A 24,262-nucleotide genomic window follows, 5' to 3' on the forward strand; every position below is an offset into this window, starting at 1 on the left:
CATTTGGCCCCCTTGTGCATATACATTATGATACAGTTTTTAATTACATAGTCACATACTATTTTTTCCACAGGACTCCTTCCTCATTCAGAGCACTTGGTGGACCAACTCTGGGAGTGAATCAAGTAAAGGAGACTGCTATCTATACGACCAATGCTTCCTACAGAAATTGGAAGGTATGTGGTGAATGAGTGAGGGAATTGCAGGAAAAGAAAGGAGGTTCTCATGGTTAAACAGTTGAATGCTACCTTGGAGAACTGGATTCTATCCTGGCCTCTACCACAGAGTTCCTATGCAATGCTGGGCAAGTCACTTAAACCAAAATATTCACAGGTGGTCAATAGCTCTGTGTTCCTCATTTTGTGGGTGCCCAACTTGAGATCCCGGGGACTGATTTGTAGAAGTGCTGAACACTCTCAGAAGTCAAAGGGAGTTGTGCTTGAATGTATTGTCATGCTACGGTGATAGGGAGGTTCAGTGAAACTCACTGAAGCTGGTGGGCATAACCACCACCCTTCATTTAGGATAAATGTAAGAAACATCAAGTTCCTTTATGGGACCAGGTAGCTGTAGCAATAGGAGCTACCATCCAAAACACAGGCTGCACATGGCAAGGCTTGAATAGAAGCTAAATCATGTGGCCCAAGGGATTTCCCTGGGGACTGATATAGCAAACACAGGGGTTAGGGCTTTGATTGGTGGAGCTCTGTGTGTTTGTGCATGAGAGAGAACCAGCAAAAACACACAGAAGGACACAGAACAGAAGCAAAGAAGCCCAGACACACCTAGAGAAACACCAGCATAACCCCTGAAGTGCTGGCTGAAAGAGATTTGGAACTGTGAGCAAGGAAATGGTCTCCTAGTGTTTGATTTCTGTTGTGTTCAGGGAAACAAGACTTAACATTCTTTGTAAACAAACAGGGTTGCATCAAAAAATACCTGATTCCATCACCAATTTCTCCCCCTAACAAAAGCAGCCCACTTGGCCCTGAAAACTGGCTAAAATTGGGTTAAAAAAGGTAACAATACAAAGTACCGTGTCCTCGGAAAAAATCATGTCCTACGTGTTTCAAATGGGGCATCCAAAATTAGTGGATACTTTTGACCTTAATTTCTCTGTGCCTCAGCTCCCTCTATGTAAAATAGGGGTAATGATAGCCCCTCCCATCACAGGGGTTCTGTGAAGATAAATTCAGGAATGTTTATGATGCTCTCAAATACTACAGTGATGGGGGCTATAGAAAATCCCATGAGGAAATTAATAATTCTGTATTCAGAGCAGGATTTGAATGGTGTGCAGTAAATAAGGCATGGGGCTGCACACTGAACAGTGACAATACTACAAAATCTTGAATAGCTGCTCATTAATTAAACACTGTTCATCTGGTGCACTGAAAAAATATGTGATCCTGTAATTAAAGATTGTATCGTAATTAAGGCCCTATTTGAATCGCAGGATGATTGTCCAAAAATTGAGGCTGAGTTGTGGACAAGCCATGTAAAATTGTGGAAAAGTAAGAATGGACCTTTTTACTTGCAGTAATAAGGTCCTTATTACTTCTTGGTGATTTTCCGCTGCCAGCCGCCCAGGGCTCCCATAGTTCGCACTGTGCACAGCATGGCTCCTGCTGTCAAAATTGCAGTGGACGCCTAATATTGTGGGATCCACAATATAGTGAATTAAGTAGGGCCTTGATCATAATGTATATGCACAAGGGGGCTTTATTATGGTTGCATGGGTAATCTTATTTCTGTCTTTTCATAACTTCTGAGTGCTTGAGTTTGCAACCCCAATACTGTTCTGTTAAAATAATTACACACAAAAAACCCTATGTTAAGTTTGCTTAAATGATCAAGTGTTCATTTCTGAGGTTAGTCTTGTTTATGCAATGCTTTTCATTAGCTTATCCTCTGTATTTGGAACTCTTTGTCTAGCTATGCAAATCTTTGCAAACTGACCTTGATGAATAGTAGGAGTTTGTATAATTTAGATTAGTTCAGTAATTGTTTGGACCAGATGCCAGAAACATCCCCAGGAGTATTTAACATTCACACAGAAGACATAGTTGTTTGTTCACAATTTAAGGTCAGGACAAAGTAACTTCTTGGAGCCAAGAGAACATTCTGCTGATCTTGCCTTGGAAGTAGCTAGCTAGACATCAACAACAACTAACTGATACAGAAGGGAATGTGCTGATTCCAGAATTCCATTGGATGCTGAGTTTGGCACCTTAGAGTAACATGTATATATATTAGAACCAAAGCCAAGTGGTAATAAAAATGTTTCTATGATTTTAGACATGACAAACAATCTTCCCTTTTACTTCCCTTATTGGCTGCGTGAGAAGATTGCTGTTGTTGCTGCTGCTGCTATCTTTTGTTTTGCAACCTATTCTAAAGTAAGTTGCATTCTGTGAATTGCATCATTTGCTGCTGTTCAGGATTGTTTGCTTTGGGTGCCTAGTTCTGAAAATGGAAGTAAATTTAATTTCTAACCTTGATGTGTACTGCATATTGTAGCCAAGCAGGAGAGAATACCGGAGAGAATCTAAAAAAGAACCATCCAAGAAGGATTATAAGATTATATTCTTAAATCTATAACAAGATAGATGTAAGAAGAAATTTGCATTATTTTTTCATTTACATCTATAGTCACTAGAATAAATCATCTGGACACACATTTAATTCCTCAGACCACACCTGATGTAGGAAATAGTGTAATAAAAGAACTCTTTAAGAATTTGCATATGTGTGGTTGAACATATGCTCGGTGAACCTATAAATGTGTGAGTGCTAGGGAAACAAATATAGTTTTCTACCACCTTCCCTCCCCACCCTGCCCACAAGTCCTGTGGCCAACCAGGAGCTGCTTCAGCCCTGACATTACTTAGAGCTGGCCTCCTAGCTTACCTAAGTTGCACTGGTATGTAATGGCCTTTTGAGGCTGTTGTAATGAGAAACTGCTGGATCATAGAATGTACCAGCCACTCTGCATCCTGCCTCTGTCATGCTCTCTCTGCTGGTGGAGTGAACCAGCTATGCTACTTTTACACCAGCTAAGGATTCCCTACACTGGCTCCAATGGGAACAGAGTAAGGTCAGCATTGAGCCCTTTTGAAAATCTTACCCTAGAAATCCACATCTCTCTTGGTCAGCTGAAACCAGTTCTGCTGCTACTGCTGCCAGCTATTGGAGATTCTTGTTTAGCAGGTGTCATAGAATTGCTGCTTTCGAATCCAAGAGTTCACCAGCTCTGCCAAGGATGGAATTCTCACAGACTAAATAGGCACTTATAGGATAAAATAAATTCATTGCTTCTACCTAATGGACTACAAGAAGACTTATACAGTACTTCCAGTGGCTGCTGGAGTTACACTGAGGAAATGCCAATGAGATACTGCATAGAAACAATACAGTGCTACACCAGTAGAATCGGCGTTTTGGAGAGGGCTTTGAGATATGCCACTTCCTCAATATAAACTGTAGTCTGAATTTACTTAGCACTCTTCATATTATTTCAAAGACAGTGACAGTGTGCTATTGCTACCATAGCACACCACTCAATGTTGAACTCCTTCAGAGCTCTAGGGACACTAAAAACAATGTTGTAATTGTACTGACAGGGTAATCTATTTAGCTGAGAGAAGGTGGAGAATGGGTTAATTATTTGAGACCAGATGAGACATAAGAAGGTTCCAGACTGACTGCAGTCAGCAACAGAGGCTGTTTGGAAGATTGTGTACTTGTTATAGGCATCTTGTCTTAGCTACTTCACTGCTCCAGTGGGAAAAACAGATTCACACTGTGTCATGCAGTGCTCGTCCCCCGTCTAGCTGCTAAGTGTTATGCTGGGGAATCCATTCTCTGTAATAAGTATTACAAGACAGCCTGGCAAACACAGTTAGATACTAGGAAATACAGAAACTTTAAAATCTTTTTAGTTTCTGACCTGTGGGAGACTGGAAGTCTTGCTGAATGAAGACTCCAGCTGTCTTGTCCTTGTCCACAGAGACCTGACTCCAAATGCAACATAGTTGAGTAATTAAATACTAGTTTGAAGCAAGCAAATACTACAACTATCACTTCAAATTGCTTTGTAACACTGGGAAAAAATAATTTCTCTATCTCTGTACAGTGCGAGAATTATCTATTAATGGCCACAGTAAAGTCTAACTATAACAGATGCTAAAATACCTAATGCACTCATTATCCCAAGATATTCAGTGATTAACTATGCAGATCCCTTTTGTTATGCAAAAGAATGCAGCAGCTTTATTGTAAATTACAGGAACTCAAAGGCAATAAAAATAAGCAAGTCTTTCAGTTAATGTACTATATCAAACTTTCTAAGGAAATATAAACTGCCATTTAATAAGCTTTGCAGAAATTATGCACTCAGACTGAGAACATAATGCATATGTTATCCTGCTGTTACTAGTCTACACGATCAGCCTAATAGGGAACAAGTTGTTTCGGACCCTCTTATTTACTGTGTTCAATATTGTTGCTAAGTGTATTTGCGTGCCCAAATATTATCCCTTCAGCCAGTGAGTCCTGTAAAACCCAGCACTCTATAAAGCTCTATTACAAATATGAATAGAAACAGAATAACCTTAAGGTAATATTAAGGGTCTGACTTCATCTGACAAAGGCAAATTAGAACTTTCCTTCTGTTTTTCATCCACACAGTTGTTCTTAGCTATTTCAAGATTCTACAACTTAAAAATAGTTGAATCAATTAAAAACCCATGACACTAAGATGAGAAATTGTGTAACAAGTTTCAGTCTGGACCAGATTTTCTTGGTCAAAAGATATATTTCTGAATGTTGCTACAGATAGTCAAAATGCTCATAGCCTCTTAACTACTGTCATCTTAACATGTGCCACAGCAATAAAAAACAAAACAACAAAGCAATCATCATACATACATCACATAACAATGAAGTCTATCAGACAGTGACTATAGCAGATGGATAATCACTACAAGGGCTTTGCTTTGTATTAGAGCTGCAATTAGAGCTGTGAGAAAACAAAAAAAAAATTGCAAAGAATTTAGGCCTTTTCTTGTTCCTGGAATTTTGCTTTTCTGTGAATTTTAGCAATAATGGTGGTTTGAACAGTGCATGAATAATGCTATGTCCACTTTTGCAGAGCCACTCAATAATGTGATGCAAACACTAGGCCTGTAATAATGGCATCAGCACAACAGATACAAGGTAAAAGGGTAAGACTGTGGCCAATGGTAAGTCAACTGTGATTATTATTTCATTGTTGTTGTTGTTATTACTGTTATTATTTTATTATTATTATTATTTATTATTTACTTGAATTGTGGAATGATTGTCAAATAATTGCAGCTGAGTTGTGGACAAGACATGGAAAATTGCAGAAAAGTAATAATGGACCTCTATTAATTGCGGTAATTTGGGAAAGCCAGGGAAGACCTGTTTAAGAAAAATTTGCTGGAACAATATACACATTCAAGTATTATGTTGTGCCTCCTAATTTTTTTAAACCATTTTGCTGCAACTATATTACAGTCATTAATGCATGGGGCTGACAGCACAAGCCCCAGACACTATCAGCTCAGATAAATGGAGTTCTTCTGTACTAATGGGGAAAAACATGTGTGTTGCAAACCTCAAAATGTATGCAAAATAATGGACTGTACAAAGTAAGCTAATTAAAATCAAAACTGTGGTGGAAGCCTAATATTACGGGATCCGCAATTTCCTCACTATCACACATTAAATGGGGCCTTACTTATATATACTTTTATATTACAGTATTACATAGAGGCCCCTAATAAGATTGGGACCCTATTATACTAGATGCTGTACCTAGTAAGAGACAGTCCCTTGTTGAAGAGCTTACAGGCTAAATAGACAAGACACAAAAAGAGTGGGAGAAAGAAAGTATTATTCACCTTTAACAGATGGGGAACTGTGACATGTAGATTAAGAGCTAACTCCTCAGCTGGTGTAAATTGAAGCTCAGTGGACATATAACTCTTTATCAAACTGAGGATATGGCCTTACATACTTTCCTCAAGGTTACAGAGGCAGTCTGGTGGTGCCATGAATTGAATCTGTGTCACCTGAGACTCAATTCAGTGTTTTAACCACAAGCCCAACCATCCTCTATTAATGCAGAAGGAGAACCAGACTTCAAATTCTGCAGCTCCTGTTTTACAAAGCACCAGGCATAAAATGAGAGTTTGCTCAACAAACTAGACAATCACAAAATGAAAATGTTGCCCCCCCGCCCAGTGCCGCAACAAGGGCGAGGCGAGTGAGGCACCTGCCTCGGGCGCGCAAAGCTGAGAGGCACAGAAAAAGATGACATCAGTACGTTTGTTTGTTATCGAGTTCTAGTATTCACAGTGAGCACATGCTTATTCTATATTAGGACTTCTCAGATCCGCTTAAGACCCACCAAGCGGTGAGTGCCTTTTTTTATCATTCTTTATTTCTTATGGAGATCACAGATTGGGAATCCGTGATCTCTATAATATTTTGTTTAATGTTTAGATGAATTTAATACATTTATATATGTATTTTTAATTTTTATTCCAGTCCCTGCATTATCAATAGTATGAATTCTAAACGTCTGAGTGGGGCAGAGTACCGTAAACGACGAAAACATGCTACAGTAGAAAATGAAAAAATGTCAATGACAATGGGGAAATGGCTAGTGAAAAATGCATCAAACGATGGGAATATGCCAATAGCTGACATCTCTGATGTCATAAGTTTGGCACCGCTATCTAATAGTAACAATGAGAATTATACAACTTCAGAAATTATTGTTGCTATCGACCAGCAATTGGATCATGAGGTTACAACTTCACCTTCAGTATCGATTACTGACAATGATGAGACACTAAACACCTTCGATATCATGACTAAAGCTAATGTGAATGGTCGTGATCCGCAACATAAATCCTCTGCAAGGCAAATAATTGAAATCAATTTTAACGATCCACCATCTTGGCCCTGTATAAATGATAAAATAAGATGCCACCTTATTGAACATGGACCTGACCAGGGAAAATCTGCAGATTTCCATGAATCAACATTGGAAGATGGAAGAAAATTTTCAGGAGACTGTTTTTTTTAAAAGTTTTTAATGGTGAAACCATAGAGTGTAATTGGATTATTTACTCGTATTGTGGAATATGAAAATTCAACTAATCATTGTGAAAATTTCTGTAAATGGAAATCCTTACAAAAGAGATTACTAAGCAGAGAATGTGTCGATGATGCACTACAAAAAGCTATTGAAATTGATAAACAAAAATGGAGATAAATTCTAAAAATAATTCTTGATGCCGTGATGTTTTGCACCAAAAACAATTTACCACATAGAGGATCATGTAGCAGTATAGAAAACCCTAATTTGGGAATATTTCTTAATCTATTGGAATTTATAGATCATTATGATGTTCAACTAAAACAGAACATCGTAACTCACAAAAAAGGCTTAGTGAGTTATTTTTCACCGGTTATACAAAATGAATTTATTGGCTTACTAGCAAACCAAGCTCGTAATGAAATTATATCCAAAATATAAAAAGGTAAATATTATTCTATCCTTCTGGACTGCACATCAGACATATCTCATCGAGAGCAAATGTCCCAGATTGTGAGGTACGTGAGAGTCAATAACGGAATTGTATCTATAGAAGAAAGTTTCATAAACTTCATTGAAACCAAAGAAAAAATGGGAAGTGGATTAGCCGAAGAAATAATAAAGAAGCTCGAAAATGATGGGCTTGATCTTCAAAATGTGAGAGGCCAACGCTATGATAATGGCGCAAATATGTCAGGTGTGTACAAAGGCGTCAAAGCTGTCATTTTGCAAAAAAATAGATTAGCAAATTTTGTACCATGTTCAGCCCACTGTCTAAATTTAGTTGGAGTACGTGCGGCTTCCATAAATTCTACTATGGTTTCATTCTTTGCCACTGTACAAAAGTTATACACATTTTTTTCTCATTCAACCAGTCGCTGGGATATTTTAATGAGTATGTTAAAAGTATCACTAAAAGGTCATGCTGATACTAGATGGTCATCAAGAGCTAATGCAATTGAAGCCTTAAATTTGCAGATTATAGAAGTGAGCAAGACTCTAAAAAATGTCGCTGTTGCATTGAAATGTCCAGAAGCCATATCAACAGCTAATAGCCTTCTTAAAAAAATTATCATTTTTTTGCACGTTATCCATATGGCGCAATATACTATTGACAAAGTGAATAAAGCCCTACAAGCAAAAGGCATCACTGTTTCTCAGGCTTGTAAAATGAGCAACGACTACAAAATATTTTACAAGAGATGCATGAAAGCGATAACGATATGGTCAATATTTTTACAGATTGTAAAAAAAAGGCTGAAAATATAGAAATACCAGCAGAATTTATTGAATCCAGAAAGCAAAACGTAAAAAGGCAGCAACTTAATGAGTGTGCAGACATATCTTCTAATTTATCAGCTGAGCAATCTTTCAAAGTACAAATAAAAAACATATTTGACACCATAATAGTTGAGTTAAATTGGAGATATGAAACTTTAAATGAGATATCGTCTGATTTCGACTTTCTTTCGGTGATTCGCTTGCTAAAATGGACATTACTACTCTTCAAAAAGCAGCAGTGGATTTAAGTCTCAAATATGACGGCGATTTGAATGCCTCAGAAATTTCGTCAGAGATTCAGAGTTTTAAACATCAGGCGTTAGTGTTGTTTCCAAACGTTTCATGCACAACTAGTTTGGACCTTCTCCAGTTAATTCATGAATATAATTCGGCCGAATCTTATCCAAATTTAGAAATTGCATTAAGAATATTTCTCTGCTTGACAGTAACCGTGGCTTCTTGTGAAAGAAGCTTCAGTAAGCTCAAAATAATTAAAAACTACCTTCAGGCAACCATGGGTCAGGAGAGATTAACAAATATGTCCATCTTGTCAATAGAACATGAAGTAGCGAATAATATTAATTTTGATGCAATTATCGATTAATTTGCCTCATTAAAAGCACAAAAAGTACAATTTTGAAAAATAATCATTAATCGTATCTGATATGGTTCTACAGCTAAAGTTTATTTGCAATTATTTAAATAGTATGTTGCATGCACTATGATGCACACCTTATATGTATTAGTTGATTTTGTATGCAGAACTTATGATTAAAATAAATAAACGTTCTATTATCATTATTATTCTTGTTATTTACGTATTTTTCTTTTTTTTACAAAGTAACTACTATGAAATGATATCGAGGGGAGGAGGGCGCAATTTTATATTCTTGCCTCGGGTGCAAAAATAGCTAGTTACGGCTCTGCCCCCACCCAAATCACAGAGTACTCATTAAAAAGGCAGAAGAAATAAAGTGTGATGTGGGAGAAAATATACACCCTTTTTTCCCAGAGAATGATTGGTTTCTTATCACTCTTTTATCCCAAAAAACTGCAAGCATTGAGAAAACAAAGAGTAGTTTAGGTGATAAAATCTGCTTTATTGGGCGACAAACAAGGTCCTACAATCATATTCAAAAGGTGCCCTGGAATTTTCTACAGGCATCTAAGTGATGGAAAATATTCCACACTCAACTTTGATAAAATATTTCCTGGTATGGAAAATTCCACACAAATATGCTAGGGTTTCTCCCCACCCTCATAGAGAGACCAAGAGTCCACCAGGGTCATTTTTTGTGTTTTGGATTTTGCTATGAATAGGGCTCTACCAAATTCACGATCCATTTTGATCAATTTCATGATCATCGGATTTTAAAAATCATAAATTTCATGGTTTCAGATATTTCAATCTGAAATTTCATGGTATTGTAACCATGGGGGTCCCGATCCAAAACAGGGTCACGGGCGGGGGGTCGCAAGGCTCTTATTTCTGTGCTGCTGCCTTCAGAGCTGGGCAGCTGGAAGGCAGCTGCTGGCTGGATGCCCAGCTCTGAGAGAACTGTCACCACCAGCAGTAGCATAGAAGTAAGGGTGGCAATACCATGCCACCCTCACTTCTGCGCTGATGCTGGTGGCAACACTGCCTTCAGAGCTGGACTCTCAACCAGCAGCTGTGGAGCTTTTTGCAGCCAAGGAAGATTCCCGGAGATGGGTCTGACCCAGCCTCGGGAGCAGCTCATGCAGAGGAAGAGGAAGTCTTGTTCCTGTCCAGTCCATCTGGGACTAGCAGCTGGAGCCCAGTGCACAGTAGGAGCCCCCGGCTGGGGTGCCCTCAGTTCCGCCCCTCTTCAGCTTCAGATCCAGTGCTTGGTAGTTAAAGGGGCTTTGGGCTGGCTGTGTGTGGAGGAGTTGACCACAGCACCCCCTGACCATGGGGCCCTGGGCGGTTGCCAACCTGTAAGGCCAGCCCTTCCCCCCCACCAAAAAAATTGACGATCCCCCACATACCATGCCACCCTCACTTCTGCGCTGCTACTGGAGACGATGCTGCTTTTGGAGCTGGGCTCCCAGCCAGCAGCCACTTCTCTCTGGCCCCCCAACTCTGTGAAATCTGGTCTCCCCTACAATATAGATTTCACAGGGGAGCTCAGATTTCACGGTCGGTGGCACATTTTTCACAGCGGTGAATCTGGTAGGTCCCTATGATTATTTCACACCATTCCAGTTGCAATATTAAATTCATCCCCAAACATGAGTTTCCATTCAGATTCCATGCATAATAAAAGTAATGGATTTTATTTTAATTCATTTCCAAATACAAAACTAATTCTTAATATGAAAAAGGAAACCCAGAAGACTAGGACTCTCAGTATGAGAGGCACAGCTCTACTATATTTCCTGGCAAAACCTACAGAGCAAGGATTATGGATGGGAAGCTGGACATAAAAGACAAAGTTGTGAGCTATATGCAGAAACAAGGGCATGGAAATCTCTTACTCTCATGCTTGCTGGCAAGGAACTGACCTGACCTATTCTGACAATCAAAGTAGGCACCAATGGGATTCAGAGGGGCTGCTCAAGGAGAAAAGCTAAAGAATCAGCCACTTCTTAGAGCAACCCTCTACAGATACATCACTTCTCTTTTCCCATTGCTCTGGTCACAGAATATGTCAGTGTGGGGGAGGTGGTGGCATGAGGACCATGCACTGGTTGTTCTGAGATCTCCCACTTCTCTCTCCACTAGGCAAATGGTATCTTCACTCCATGGGAACCTGAAATCCATTCCTGAATTGTCAGCTAGGGAATCATTGTTGGGGGCCACACTGGCCCATTTAGTCCATCTGGATGAGTGACAGACAGGAAAGAATCTGTTAATAAGAACATACGAATGGCCATACTGGATCAGACCAAAGGTCCATCTAGCCCAGCATCCTGTCTTCCGACAGTGGCCAATGCCAGGTGTCCCAGAGGGCATGAACAGAACAGGTAATCATCAAGTGATCCATTCCCTGTTCCACTGATTTCAGCTGTAGGCAGATTTACAGGAAGGCTCACAGAAAACATCCATGGAAGCCTTATGGAAGTGCCTCTGAGGAGACATGAGAGAGGAGCGCAAGGAGCACTTCAGTCTACACAGCTCTCCCACTCCATAGAGTTCCATACCATGAAACCAGACAGGGTCAGGACTTGGCCCAGAGGGAGAGAAAACTGTAAGGGGAAAATGAACAAAATGCTTTAGCACTGAGAAATGTAATACAGATGCAAATGCAAATAAAAGCAGCAGAGATGGCAGATACAGAAAAGATAGCAATTGCAGGATAGGCCAGAAAGATCAGTGCCTGAGCCAACGGCAGGAACTGTAGTGATATCACTAAAGGCATGGGGAGCATTACTAATATGTTTCTGAAATTGTGTTTATGAATGAGCTTGAGCTGACCATTGTGACCAAGTTGTGTTATAAGGCAAGAGGAGTTGATGCTTCCTAGGCATTTCAGTATTCAGAGATCCCATATGCCATGGAGAGAGACACAGTGCTGTGGAATCATCCTTTATTATAAGGGATTACAGGCAAAAACTGTGACCCATTAGCTGAATACAACCCATCTTCAAAAGACATGATAAAACTTTAAACAATGTTATGTTGCAGATGCTTTTAAAAACTGCCAGTGAAAGGCGATATACTTTGAGCTAGAGAGAGTCCTTCATTTAACCAGTGAAAGAAATAGCTTAGTGTTTACTGCTCCTAACCATAAAATATTGCCATATGACCGTGCCCAGGTACACAAGTGAGCAGTGGCGGCTCTAGCTTTTTTGCCGCCCCAAGCACGGCAGGCAGGCTGCCTTCGGGGGTGGGCCTGTGGGAGGTCTGCCGGTCCTGCGGCTTCTGTGTACCCGCCACCAAATTGCTGCCGAATCCACGGGACCGGTGGACGTCCCACAGGCAAGCCGACAAAGGCTGCCTGACTGCCGCCCTCGCAAGGACCGGCAGGGCGCCCCCCGCGGCTTGCCACCCCAGGCACGCACTTGGAGCGCTGGTGCCAGGAGCCGCCACTGCAAGTGAGAGACTTGGACCTGCTGTCATATTTTTGTTAAACGTACAGTCCCATTTATCTTGACTCCTCTAGAATAGCACCCACTGAACACCTGCCCTTCTATCTAATCTCCCTCCTGAGAAACAGTAGCAAATAAAAAAAGTAAGTAACAGTGTCTCACATACAGAATGCCTGAATGTCAGAAAGGTTCCAAAATGGCTGCCAACTTCATTAGTATAGCTGCCTCTCCATGGGTTCGGCTAGTGTTTGCTCATTTTCTTGTGCTTTCAAATGTTACAAAACCCAATAAAAGCATGATGGAAACTACTGTGACATTCATACACTCACTTCTTTAGAAGTTTTCACAGTGAATCGGAGGTTTTTAAAAGCACATTTGCTGAAACCAAATCCAAACAAACAACATGCAAATTGGGAAAGGAACATATTAAAAACTAGACAACAAAAGGGAGAGCTTTTTCTTGGGTTCTTCATTCAAACTTTGGAAACTGCCTCAGGAACAAACTGTGCATGGACATTTTCTTCTGTTGCTTGTCAGGAAATGGGGAAACATGTACACTGTTCCTGAACTAAATGTACAACTGTGAGGATACTGTTCTCAAAGGAATGCATAAATGAAGTTATTTTGTTCTGTACTTCCAGCTTTGTCTATTAACCACAAAATCATATCTTCAATATTTTTCAAAAAACTATACTTATGGGGCCTGATTCTCCTCTCCCGTACACAAATGTAAATCTGGATTCTCCTCTCATTTACATCAATTGTAAATTAATTTCACCAGTCTACACTGTTACAGCAGTGTAAAACCAGAGTAAGTGAAGGGAAAATCAGACTGGTAAGGATATGTAGATTTTTCTAAAGTATTGGGAAGAATGTAAATCTTGTACAGATAGAAGGGTTTTGTTTTTTTACTCTTTAAGATATCTAAGCAATTCAACAGCTTATTGCTAACAACTGAAATTTTTTTCATGTACTGTACAAATGAACCATTCATTGGAGCAGATTCTAATCTAAGTAGCCAGTACATTGGTGTAAACCCATATTGACTCAAAGTAAATAGAGTTGCTTCTGCTTACAGATGTAAATGAGATCAGAATCTTGTTAATTTGTCTATATAATACATGGCTTACCAATGACATAATTAAAACATTCATAATGCCAGAGTTGGGAAATGTCTAAATTAACTGTTTTCTTTGGTAGGGAAACAGATGAAGAGGCTGGGAAAAATACTTATAGGAAAATGATAAGTATTAAAATCTTTTCTATCTACCAAAATTCTACTCTCCATATTAATATTTAAGTATGAGTTAGCATGAGAATTATTCCTCCTAAAATTTTATGTAGAATGAAAGGGGTACAGTATAAGTGCTTTGAATAATAGAACAGATTGTTGAAAGGAAGAAATGTGATTATTATTCTCTGTAAAATGCATGCAAATGCATCACCTCATCTGTGGGGCACATGTATATTCATTAATAATATTGGGTTTACAGGTAATTGAGAAATGCCTACATTAACTACTTTCTTCAGCAGAGAGACAGATTAAGAGACTTGGGAAAGGATATACAGGAGAATGGAAAATATTAAAATCTTTGCTATTTACCTTTTAATCTCCATATTAACAGAGAGCCACCTGTGATGAAGAAGACTGCAAACTATCTGAACCTATTTGATCATATTTCCTCTCAAGTGATACAGTGGGCCAAACTCTGCTTGATTTATTTATAAAAAGAGTCCCATTTGACTTCAGTGGGATTACTTGAGTAAGTGACCATAGATACATAGATTCCAAAACCACAGTCTGATCATCTAGTCTGACCTCTCATCTAACACAGGCCACAGAACTTCCTAAAAAAGTGTCTAGAGCAGATCTTTCATAAAAACACTGAATCTTGATTTTAAAAATTGCCAATGATGGAGAATCTACCAGGAGCTGTTGGTAAATTGTTTCAATGGTTAATCCCTCTTTGTCAAAAATTCATGCTTTATTTCCAGTCTGAATTTGTCTAGCTTCAACATCCAGCCATTGGATTATGCTGTATCTTTCTCTGCTAGATTGAAGAGCCCATTATTAAATATTTGTTCCCCAGGCAGTTTCTTATAGACTGTGATCAAGTGACCCCTTAGCCTTTTCTTTGTTAGACTAAAGAGATTGATCTCTTTGAGTCTACCGCCGTAAGGTATATTTTATAATCCTTTTTCATTTTTGTGGCTTTTCTCTGAACCCTCTCCAATTTATCAACATCCTTCTTGACTTGTGGACACCAGAACTGGGGGACAAAGTATTCAAGCAGCAGTTGCACCAGTGCCAAACATAGAGGTCAAATAATTTCTCTATTCATACTTGAGATTTTTCTGTTTATGCATCCCAGGGTCTCATCAGCTCTTTTGGCCACAGTGTCACACCGGAAATTCATGTTCAGCTGATTATCCACCATGACCCCCAAATCTTTTTTCAGAATCACTGCTTCCCAGAACCGTGTCCTCCATCCTGTAAGTATGGCCCACATTCTTTGTTCTCAGATGTATATGTTTACATTTAGCCACCTTAAAATCCATATTATTTACTTGAGCCCAGTTTACCAAGTATTCTAGATCGTTCTGAATCGGTGACCTGTCCTCTTCATAATTTACAATTCCCCCAATTATTGTGACATCTGCAAACTTTATCGGTGATAATTGTAAGTTTTCTTCAAGGACATTGATAAAAATGTTAAATAGTATAGGGCTGATAACCGCTCCTGGAGAGATCCCACTAGAAATACATCTACTCAATGACAATTCCCTGTTTACAATTATGTTTTGAGACTTATCAGTTAGCCAGCTTTTAAACCATTTAATATGTGTCATGTTTTTTTATAATGCCATGTGGTACCATGTAAAAGCCTTACAGAGCTCTAAGCATAGTATCTTTATCTACCAAACTTGTAATCTCATCAATTTGGGACAGTACCTCAGATTCACAACAAATAGCCAAACTCTCCTTAACCTGGCAGCTCACTCAGCCACCATGCTCTCTCCCTCTGTTGTGGGCTCTCTCTGCTCAAGAAGAGTGTTATCATATGATATGACTACATCATTCCCTCCCGCCATAAAGAACAGAACTATTTATTGAACACTCTGCCTTGTCTGCATTATTGTTGATAATTCTACTATTTCTATTGAGAAATGGACCAATACCATTGTTAGTATTTTTCCCCTTAATATACTAAGCTCTCTTTATTGTTTTTTTATAACAAAAATGCAGATATAAAGCTGATATCCATGGACTTGCAGGGCTCTACACGTGTTGATGGTGGCATCACATGTAGCAGGAAAGATACAACCAAACAAATCACAAACATGGACAGCTTGATTAACTTCAGTGTAGGGAAAGGATGGCAAAATTGGGGCCAAATTCTGAGTTGGTTTAAGCAGACACATTAAAGTCAGTGGACTTGCACCTGCTTCCACCATGTCTGAAATTGGACTTTAGTTTTACCATGAAAAAATGTGCATTTGTAATACTGACAGACCCTGGTCATCATCAAGCAGGATTAAACCTGGAACCTCTGGAGCTAAATGCATGAGCCTCTACTGCATGAGCTGAAAGCCCCAGGGCTCTTAGCTAAGGCTATAGCAGACTCATTCATCTGTAAGTAGTCTCGGTGCCATTAGAGGGGACAGAACACCACTCCCAGGAGGTGTGTGGGTTACACATTCTCTTTCTTTTAAAAAAATACAGCTACCAATCATCTCCCTCCTGCCTTCAACCTCCACATTCTCATGGCCTCAACTTCCCCTCCTTTCTCTTCTGGGTGCTGTGTAATCTCACATCTGCCTGCTCCACTCTACCAAGATTGCTTTCATTAAGCACACTCATGAGTTGCCTATTGCCAGATTCAAGGAGTTCTTCTCCAACCTTAACATTATTGATCTATCTACTGCTTTCGACAATTAACACCCCCTCCCAATCTTCCTTGGCTTTCTCCTCTCTGTGGGTTTAAAGTCTAACTCAGGATCTGCTTTCATGGTTTCATTTACTGTGTCTACATTCATGACTCTCAAATCTACATTTCAACAATGTGGTTGGATTGGCGGGGAGGGAAGACATGGCTATAGCTTTCTGACACTGCCTGGCCCCGAAAAGGAAGTAAAAAGAAGTGCACAAAACAATCAGCATAACTCAGTATCTTTCCCTGTGTAACACTTGGCCTCCCATATTCCCACCCCCTCCTTTTGTTTATGGCATCACTTGCTATATTATGTCTAATTTATAATGTTAGCCCTCCAGGGCAGGGTCCTGTCACTTCTTCATTTGTTTCTACAGTGCTTTGCTCTACGGGGGGCTTGTATAAATATTAAGTTCTAATAATACTGAGCAGGCAAACTTGTCCTTTACATTAATGTAATTATTTTTCACAGCATCAAGAATGGCTTTCCAAACTCAGTTACTTTTCTCCTGTTGCTAAACTTTGTCACATTGATAGGAGTAATGCTACCATTCAAATGAAGAAAAAACATATTTCTATACACTACTCAGTTAGAACATTAAATGAGATTTCATCTGTGCCCTTAATTAATATCATCCTCACATGGAAATTAGAGGATTTAACCCAATACTGGTTTTTGTTTAGTCTGCTATTCTGCTGGAAAAGCTTGTTGAGATCTATAAAAACTAGCACTACCCTTAAAGAGAATGTGTGTATACATTTAATTCCAAAATATGCTTGCTTCCCTCTAGTATAATCACAGGGTCCTGATTCTAATATTGATTTTTGCTTGTAATTTAATACTGTGCTGAGTCAGCTAGCTTTTATTCCCATGCAAAGCACTGATACTACAACCACAATGTAAATAAAATGTTTCATCTTAGTTGTGCATTCTGAATAAATATCTTTAAATAAGTAAATAACTCCACTATACAAACACCATTCTTTCACATGGCTTGGGTAGGTAGCAATGACCACAAATTTATATCTAGATTTGATAGCCAGCACATTGCTGCAGCAGTGAGCTGGTGAATGTCTTTCAGACCCCCAACGAAACAACAAAGGGGACACTAAGATCTGATGTGCTCCATCTTTTGTGCATGGTGACCACAGCCACAGATAGAAGTTTGGAGCAAGATGACAACCTTCATGTGATGCTCCTGTTAAGTGTTGGTATTTTTTGTGCTTTGTGCAAATTCACTAACATACCAATGTCTTCAAGTGGCCTTTGGACATTGCATTACTAACCTCCAAGTGAAAGTAGAAACTATATATATATATATATGCAATTAGAGCAAGTCTTACTTTATGTCATAAAAATATGGAATAGGGCATGCAACAGGTCTTTTCAAATAAAAATTCTCTAAACTCAAAACCCCTTCAAAATATGGTGACTTAATTTTTCAAACTCAAAAGGATGGTTTAATAATGATTTTGGGATTAAGACAGCCCCGTTTCTATATGTGGTATGCAATAGTCAGTGGAGGATAGGATGCTGTCTGGTGCATTTCTATTCATTCTTTCATTACAGTTACACAAAGTAGATCCATTTATTATACACCCTCTTGCATCTTTTTAAAAGACCAAATTAAATGTAAAATGCAGAATGGGAGAAAAGAAAGCATCATAAAGGACTTACTCTCCAACAGAAGTTGGTCCAATAAACGATATTACCTCACCCACCTTGTCTCTCTAATTAGACTCATTAGACATTTAATTTGAACTTCTTTTCTTAACCTTCTATTCAAACAACAAACAGCACATTGGTTTACTCCTGGACACTTAAAATGAAGCAAAACTGTAGAAGTTTATACCCCTCTGATGTCCCATTACAGTGCTGATAAAATCTAGCTGCCATGTCATTGTCACTTCTGTGGTAATTACTCTGGTGATGGATACTTGTCACTATTTACAGGAAAGTTGGTACCTCATCAAAGAGAACTGGACACCTCTCTGATTTGGTTACCTTTGTTAATAGATTTCAGTAATTGTGAACAAAGATGCGATAGCATGTCCAAAAAGGAGGAAACCCAACCATTTATTATGGACCTCTTCATTATTCTTCAGCCGAACGATGCAACTCTGGGACAGAGATAACGTTGATCATTTTGAACACTAAATGGCCTCTTCCAAGTCAGCCAAAGTGACCTTTCTTGCTAGAGTATCAGAGTTGTCTTTAGACACCACTATGACAAAACTCAAGCAATAGACAGAGGTGATGGGTAAGGCATAATGGCACATGAAACAAGTTGTTTGGACTTATATCTACTGCATATACTCCTTTCTTAATTTCCAGATACCAAAGAGCAGCCATTGGAAGGAGTTACACTGACTGGTGAAAGACATTGCAATGCAGCAAACTGTCACTGAACAGAGTAAAAATATTGTTTACATGAAAGTGGAAATATTGAATATTGAGAGCAAGTGTTCATTTTCATCACAAAAATGCATTCCTATATCGTGTACATTTCAAATATTGTAAGCCTTTGAAATGACTGGCAGTTTTTCTTCCCTTGCTTTGCTGAGTTTCTCTCATCCTCATAATAGAGGCTTTACATTTACAAAATGACTAGCTTCCCTTTTTTTCCCCCCAGTGTAGTTTTGGCAGAAGATACCTTCCCATTTGGAAAGTCACCAAGTTCTTACCTGGCACTCTTAGCAAAACAAATCAGCAATGTTTTCACAATACAAGGCCAACTGGCTTTTACAAAGTCCCTGAGAATGTTGATGTAAAATCTCTCAATAGCAATTGCAAATGAAACATTTATTTAACTTTATGAAGTCTCAGTTGAACAGTGTTTGCTCTAGTGGAAATACGGTGACTAGGCAGCTTCAGCAGCCTGAATGAAACATTAAGACAGTGTACCTGCATGATAATAAGAAGGTCAAACACTAAGATGAAAGAAGCCAGGAAGGCTCTTGAGACCTCATCACTTGGCAGAAATCCACGATTCAACTTGTCCCAGCTGATCCAGTCAGTAGTGATGACAAGCACAACCACAGAGGTCAAAGTAAATAGAACAGTCCTGCAAGGGAAAAAAATACTTCAGGAACAATACTGTATAATACAATTCTACATTATTTTTTCTCTCCTCTAACAGTTAACTAATACTTTATCGTACTGTACTGCAGACCAAGTGAGCTTGAAGAAAATTATGTGTAAAAGTAGGTAATTTTACTCAAGATATAAAAGGTGCTGGACAGATCTTTAGTGCAAAGAAATGTGCTAGCCGTTTCCAAACAAGCTACATCATTGTATTTCAGTTTCATACTTTTCATATATATTGTAAAGACTAATAAAGACAAATGTAATATAATAAACCAATAATTATTTGTAAAAGTACCAAGACTACCATGGCGCCTTTGAAAAATGGAATGCAGACTCACTACCCCTGCATCGTGTTTACGATTACCCCCATCAGCCTTCAGTCTGGAGCCAAGGTTCCTTTCAGGCATATATTCTATGTCCAAACCAGAGCTAGCATCATTAAGGGAGTACCTCCAGAAAAACCTAGCCACAGTAGAACCTTAGAGTTACGAACACCAGAGTTACAAACACACCAGTCAACCACACATCTCATTTGGAACCAGAAATACGCAATCAGTCAGCAGCAGAGACCAAAATCACACACACAAAAACAGCAAAAACAGTACAATACTTTGTTACATGTAAACTACTAAAAAAATAAAGGGAAAGTTTTAAAAATTTTTGACAAGGTTAGGAAACTGTTTCTGTGCTTGTTTCATTTAAATTAATATGTTTAAAAGCAACATTTTTCTTCTGCATATTAAAGTCTCAAAGCTGTATTAAGTCAATGTTCAGTTGTAAACCTTGGAAAGAACAACCATAACCTTTTGTTCAGAGTTACGAACAAGCATGATTCCCGAGGTGTTCGTAACTCTGAGGTTCCATTCTAATGGTTTATCCGCTGCTCTGCCTCCCCTGAAGGTATCCTGGTACCTTTACCAAAGAAGAAAGACAGCTCCCTGAGATTTTGTAGACTACAAGGCTCTGAACCAAATAACTATATGCAATGGTTACCCTTTACCATTAATCCCAAACTCTTGGATCAAGTATGGTCACTGCGGGTGTTTATTAAAGTGGACCTCAGAAGAACATATAATCTAGTTCAAATTGAGGCAGGGGACAAGTGGAAGATAGACTTTAGAACAAGGTATAGACACTTCAAGTATTTGGTAATGCCCTTTGGACTCACCAGTGCTCCCATCACTTTTGAGCACCTGATCAACAAGATATTTTGAGATATCCTAGACCAGTTTGTTGGCATATCTAGATGATATTTTACTCTATTTCAGTAGTCAAGCAAGCCACAACTATCATGCCCATGAAGTTCTCACATGATTGACCCAGCATGGGTTATATGAAAAACTGGAGAAGTGTATATTTGAGCAATCATCCATCAAATTTGGGGGTTCATCGTGTCAGCAAACAGACTATGCATGGATTGCAGGTATCTGCCATGTAGGACTTGTTTGAACCCTGGAGCATCTGAGACATCGAGAGATTCATTGGGATTGCCAAAGGTCGCTGCCCCTATATCTGCAATCCTCCAAAAACCTGCAAGGTTTCACTGGCCCCTGGAGGTCTTTGAACTCCTGAAGACAGCTTTCATATCTTCCCCAGATCTGGTCCACCCTGATCCTCACCTACCCTTTGTCCTTGAGTATGACACTTCTGATGTAGCCATCAGGGCAGTATTGTCCCAAGAAACAGGGTCCCAGCATGGAATGCATCCATTTGCATATTTTTCATGACAACTCACCTCAACTGAACACATTTATGAAATAGCAGACAAGGAGTTACTCGCCATCAAGCCTGGATTGGAGATTTGGTGACAATACCATGGGGGAATCAAATACCTCATCCTAATCTTAACTAACCATTGTTGAGATGAGTTCCTGTCTGCATCCTGTAAAACTTGCCCATACCGGTATTGCCCTGGCCTCTTCTTTTGTCATTCAGTGTTGAATGCATTCTAAGACAATATGCATTTCCTCACCTTTTGGGGGCGAAGCCAGACTTTAAGGCACCTGCTCCCCTACTTGGTGTAAGCTTTGCTTGCGCCAATCAGAAACGAACACAAACAGGTTTTGGGCCCCCGTCCCCTATGACACTTCTATGATGTCATAGTTGGTACTTTAGGCCTGCCTGCCATGTGCAGGCAGGGAGAGGAGAAAGAAAAACGAATCCTGTGTATCCTGTGTACACCCGTAACCGAGCCTGATCACCTCGAAGCCTCTCTTCTCTCAGCACACGTGTTTCAAACAGAGCTGCTACGTTTGCCGGTCGTTATGCGTTGGTTTGTATTTGTAAGTATCAGTTATTACTAAATGCTGCATCTTTGTTTATAAATATTGTTAGTAGATATTTTAGTCACTGTGTGTTTTAAGTTTCATTAACTCTATTAGCTAATCATACGCTCCTCCCTTACCCCTTGTAATTATCCCCAATAAAACTTTAAATTGATTAATTTTAGTGTGTGTGTGTGTGTCTGCAGTTTGCATCGTGACCCATACTCTCCTTGCATCCCTTACCAATATAGTCTGTTGCCACGTGCAGCCTGGTAAATAACAGGCCTGCATTTTCTTTCACCCCTGCGAGTCCGTGGCAATCTACAACCATAAGAATCTAGAATAGCTACAATCTGCCAAGGCTCTGAATCAGCAGCAGTTGATCTAGGAGTTTCACTTCCTAGATCTCTGGCTGCAGGCATCCACCACTGGCCAATTGGTATGGGTCAACCAGGTGCTCAAACAACTGTTTCCTGAACCACTCCCAAAACAACTGGGCTGTGGTACTCCTGATCACTGAATTTGCATATAATGTGGAATACTCCTCTACCCAATCCAGCCCCCTTTTCCTCCAGCCATGGTTTTCATTCTTGTTTCCACCCTTCTGTCCTCTTGTCCACAATGGTTTCTGCTGCCTCTGATCTGGTGCAGACCATTAACTGAACCCAAGACAACCTAAATGAGCATCTGGAAGTGGCCGAAACAGCCTACAAATGCCGTGATAACAAACATAACCGGAAGCCACAACTATAAAGGCAGGCCAGAAAATATGGCTGTCCACAAAACACCTACAGACCATCTGACCTGCACACAAATTAGGTCATCAATAAAAAGGCCCTTTCACTATTACTCAGGAGACCATTTGAATTACAACTCCCTTGAAGCCTTTCCTTGACAATCCGTTCTCCAGGCAGCATATGCCATCTCCATCCCTGGTTCAAGTTCAAGACCATGAGGAGTACCTTGTTCATCACATCCTGGACTTCCAAAGTCACAGAGGGACCCCATACTATGTGATTGATTGAGAGGGCTATGGGCCCAAAAATGCTCTTAGGAGCTAACTCATCATGTGCACATCCCTGAAAAAGTATGGGCCTTCCACAGGAGTCATCCTGAGAAGCATGGCCCCAAGGCATCCAGGGATCACCCTTGAAATGGGTGTTTGTGGGAATCAAGTTTCAAATCCAGGCTTGTGGGGCTGCCAAGCCTTATCCTCTGTCCCATCAAGCTGCAAGGGCTGACATGGGAACAGCTGCTAATACCGCACCCAGATGCTATACCTGCTGACTCAGAAGGGTCAGATGACTTACAGCAGACCAGTGATTCAACATCATTGGATGTAAAGCTTCCTGTTCCTGTCCCATCCCTTGTCCGAGCAACTAGTTGCTAGGCCTGTTGTTGCCCAGACCTTAAAATCAAGTCCCTGTTTCCTTGCCTGGTTCTTGTTCCTCATCCGTGCTACCACACCTCATTCCTGTTCCTCATCCAGTTGCCAACTCTGGCTTTGACCTTTGGCGTGATTTCTGAGTCTGACTCTGGCTTGACCCCGATCCCGATGCTACTCCTGGTTCCAGTCACCAGACAACCCACATTACAGGCCCTGACACATCCAAAAATAAATATTTGGTTTTGGCTTCAGTGGTGTTCTGGAATTTATTCCAAGGCATTTAAACTCTACTCATTTTCTTCAGCTAAGGCAAAGAAAATTTGAGAATACTTCCAGACATGACCAATACTCAGTAGAGTAAAAATAAAAAATAAAAAAATGGCAAACAGATAGACACTGATAGATACATAAATTTACAGAGCTAAATCTTGTTGATGTCTGTGCAGGAGGGAAAAGCCACAGACCTTCACACAAGCAGTAGTGTATTCATGTGGGCATCTAGATAGCATCCTGGCATGCAGGTGGGTCTGGGGCAAAATCTGAAAGTGAAGCCCCCCCAGAATGCCAACAGTACAAAAACACGGATGAAAGGATGGAGTGGGGCATTGAAGAGCTGGCATGCCCCATAGTAACCCCGCAGTAGTGGCTCCAGTCCCCGCAGGGGCTGAGTCAGGCTCTCTGCTGTGCCAGGGCCGCAGTGCCACTCAGGTTCAGCCAGGCTGCCTGATCGAGGGGCAACTGGGCCAAACCTGAGTAGTATTGTGACCCATGCACCAGGTCACAATGCCACTATTTTGGGGGATCTCTCAAATGGGGGGCCTGGGGTATACGGCTCATTCCCTGCCTCCCAGGTGGCCCTGCTGCCACAGCACATACGAGTGGACTATCAGATACATCTTGATAATATGTTAGAACACATGTCATCACCACACAGAACATGGTTGGTCTGGCCTGTATGCTGCTATTTACAGCAAGCCATAAACTAGTGCTGCAGCAGCAAATAGACTACCCCTGTAGGAACCCTCCAAGAGTGGTGAACCAGACGTAAAACATCACACATTTATTTTTATTTGTATTGTATTCACCTCACTACATATTTAGTTACATGCACTACCATGGGCAGTGCCA

General features: G+C 40.0%; 1 protein-coding gene and 1 long non-coding RNA gene across 14 annotated transcripts in view; one reads left to right on the top strand and one right to left on the bottom strand.

The window, feature by feature from the left end:
* TMEM117 (transmembrane protein 117) overlaps window positions 1-24,262 on the bottom strand; it is a 326,908-nt gene that overhangs the window by 42,495 nt on the left and 260,151 nt on the right. For 9 of the 12 annotated variants that reach the window (XR_005589585.1, XM_039505195.1, XM_039505170.1 and 6 more), the window contains one exon: window positions 19,301-19,460. Coding sequence is in view for 9 of the 12 variants with exons in the window: in XM_039505195.1 (XP_039361129.1) it covers window positions 19,301-19,460 (160 nt within the window). In the remaining 3 variants the exon portion in view is untranslated. Of the gene's footprint in view, window positions 1-2,496; window positions 2,549-3,127; window positions 3,290-3,949; window positions 4,014-19,300; window positions 19,461-24,262 lie in introns of those variants that run through there. The other 3 variants (XR_005589582.1, XM_039505226.1, XR_005589583.1) reach the window with 3 other exon arrangements.
* On the top strand, window positions 70-19,306 carry LOC120386212. 2 transcript variants are annotated; one of them, XR_005589588.1, is made up of 5 exons: window positions 70-176; window positions 5,153-5,243; window positions 13,664-14,956; window positions 17,436-17,603; window positions 18,731-19,306. It is a non-coding gene; the product is annotated as an uncharacterized LOC120386212 (long non-coding RNA). The 2 variants fall into 2 exon arrangements; XR_005589591.1 differs by lacking the exon at window positions 17,436-17,603.

The sequence above is a fragment of the Mauremys reevesii genome, linkage group 1, assembly GCF_016161935.1.
Source record: "Mauremys reevesii isolate NIE-2019 linkage group 1, ASM1616193v1, whole genome shotgun sequence".
Taxonomy (NCBI): domain Eukaryota; kingdom Metazoa; phylum Chordata; order Testudines; family Geoemydidae; genus Mauremys; species Mauremys reevesii.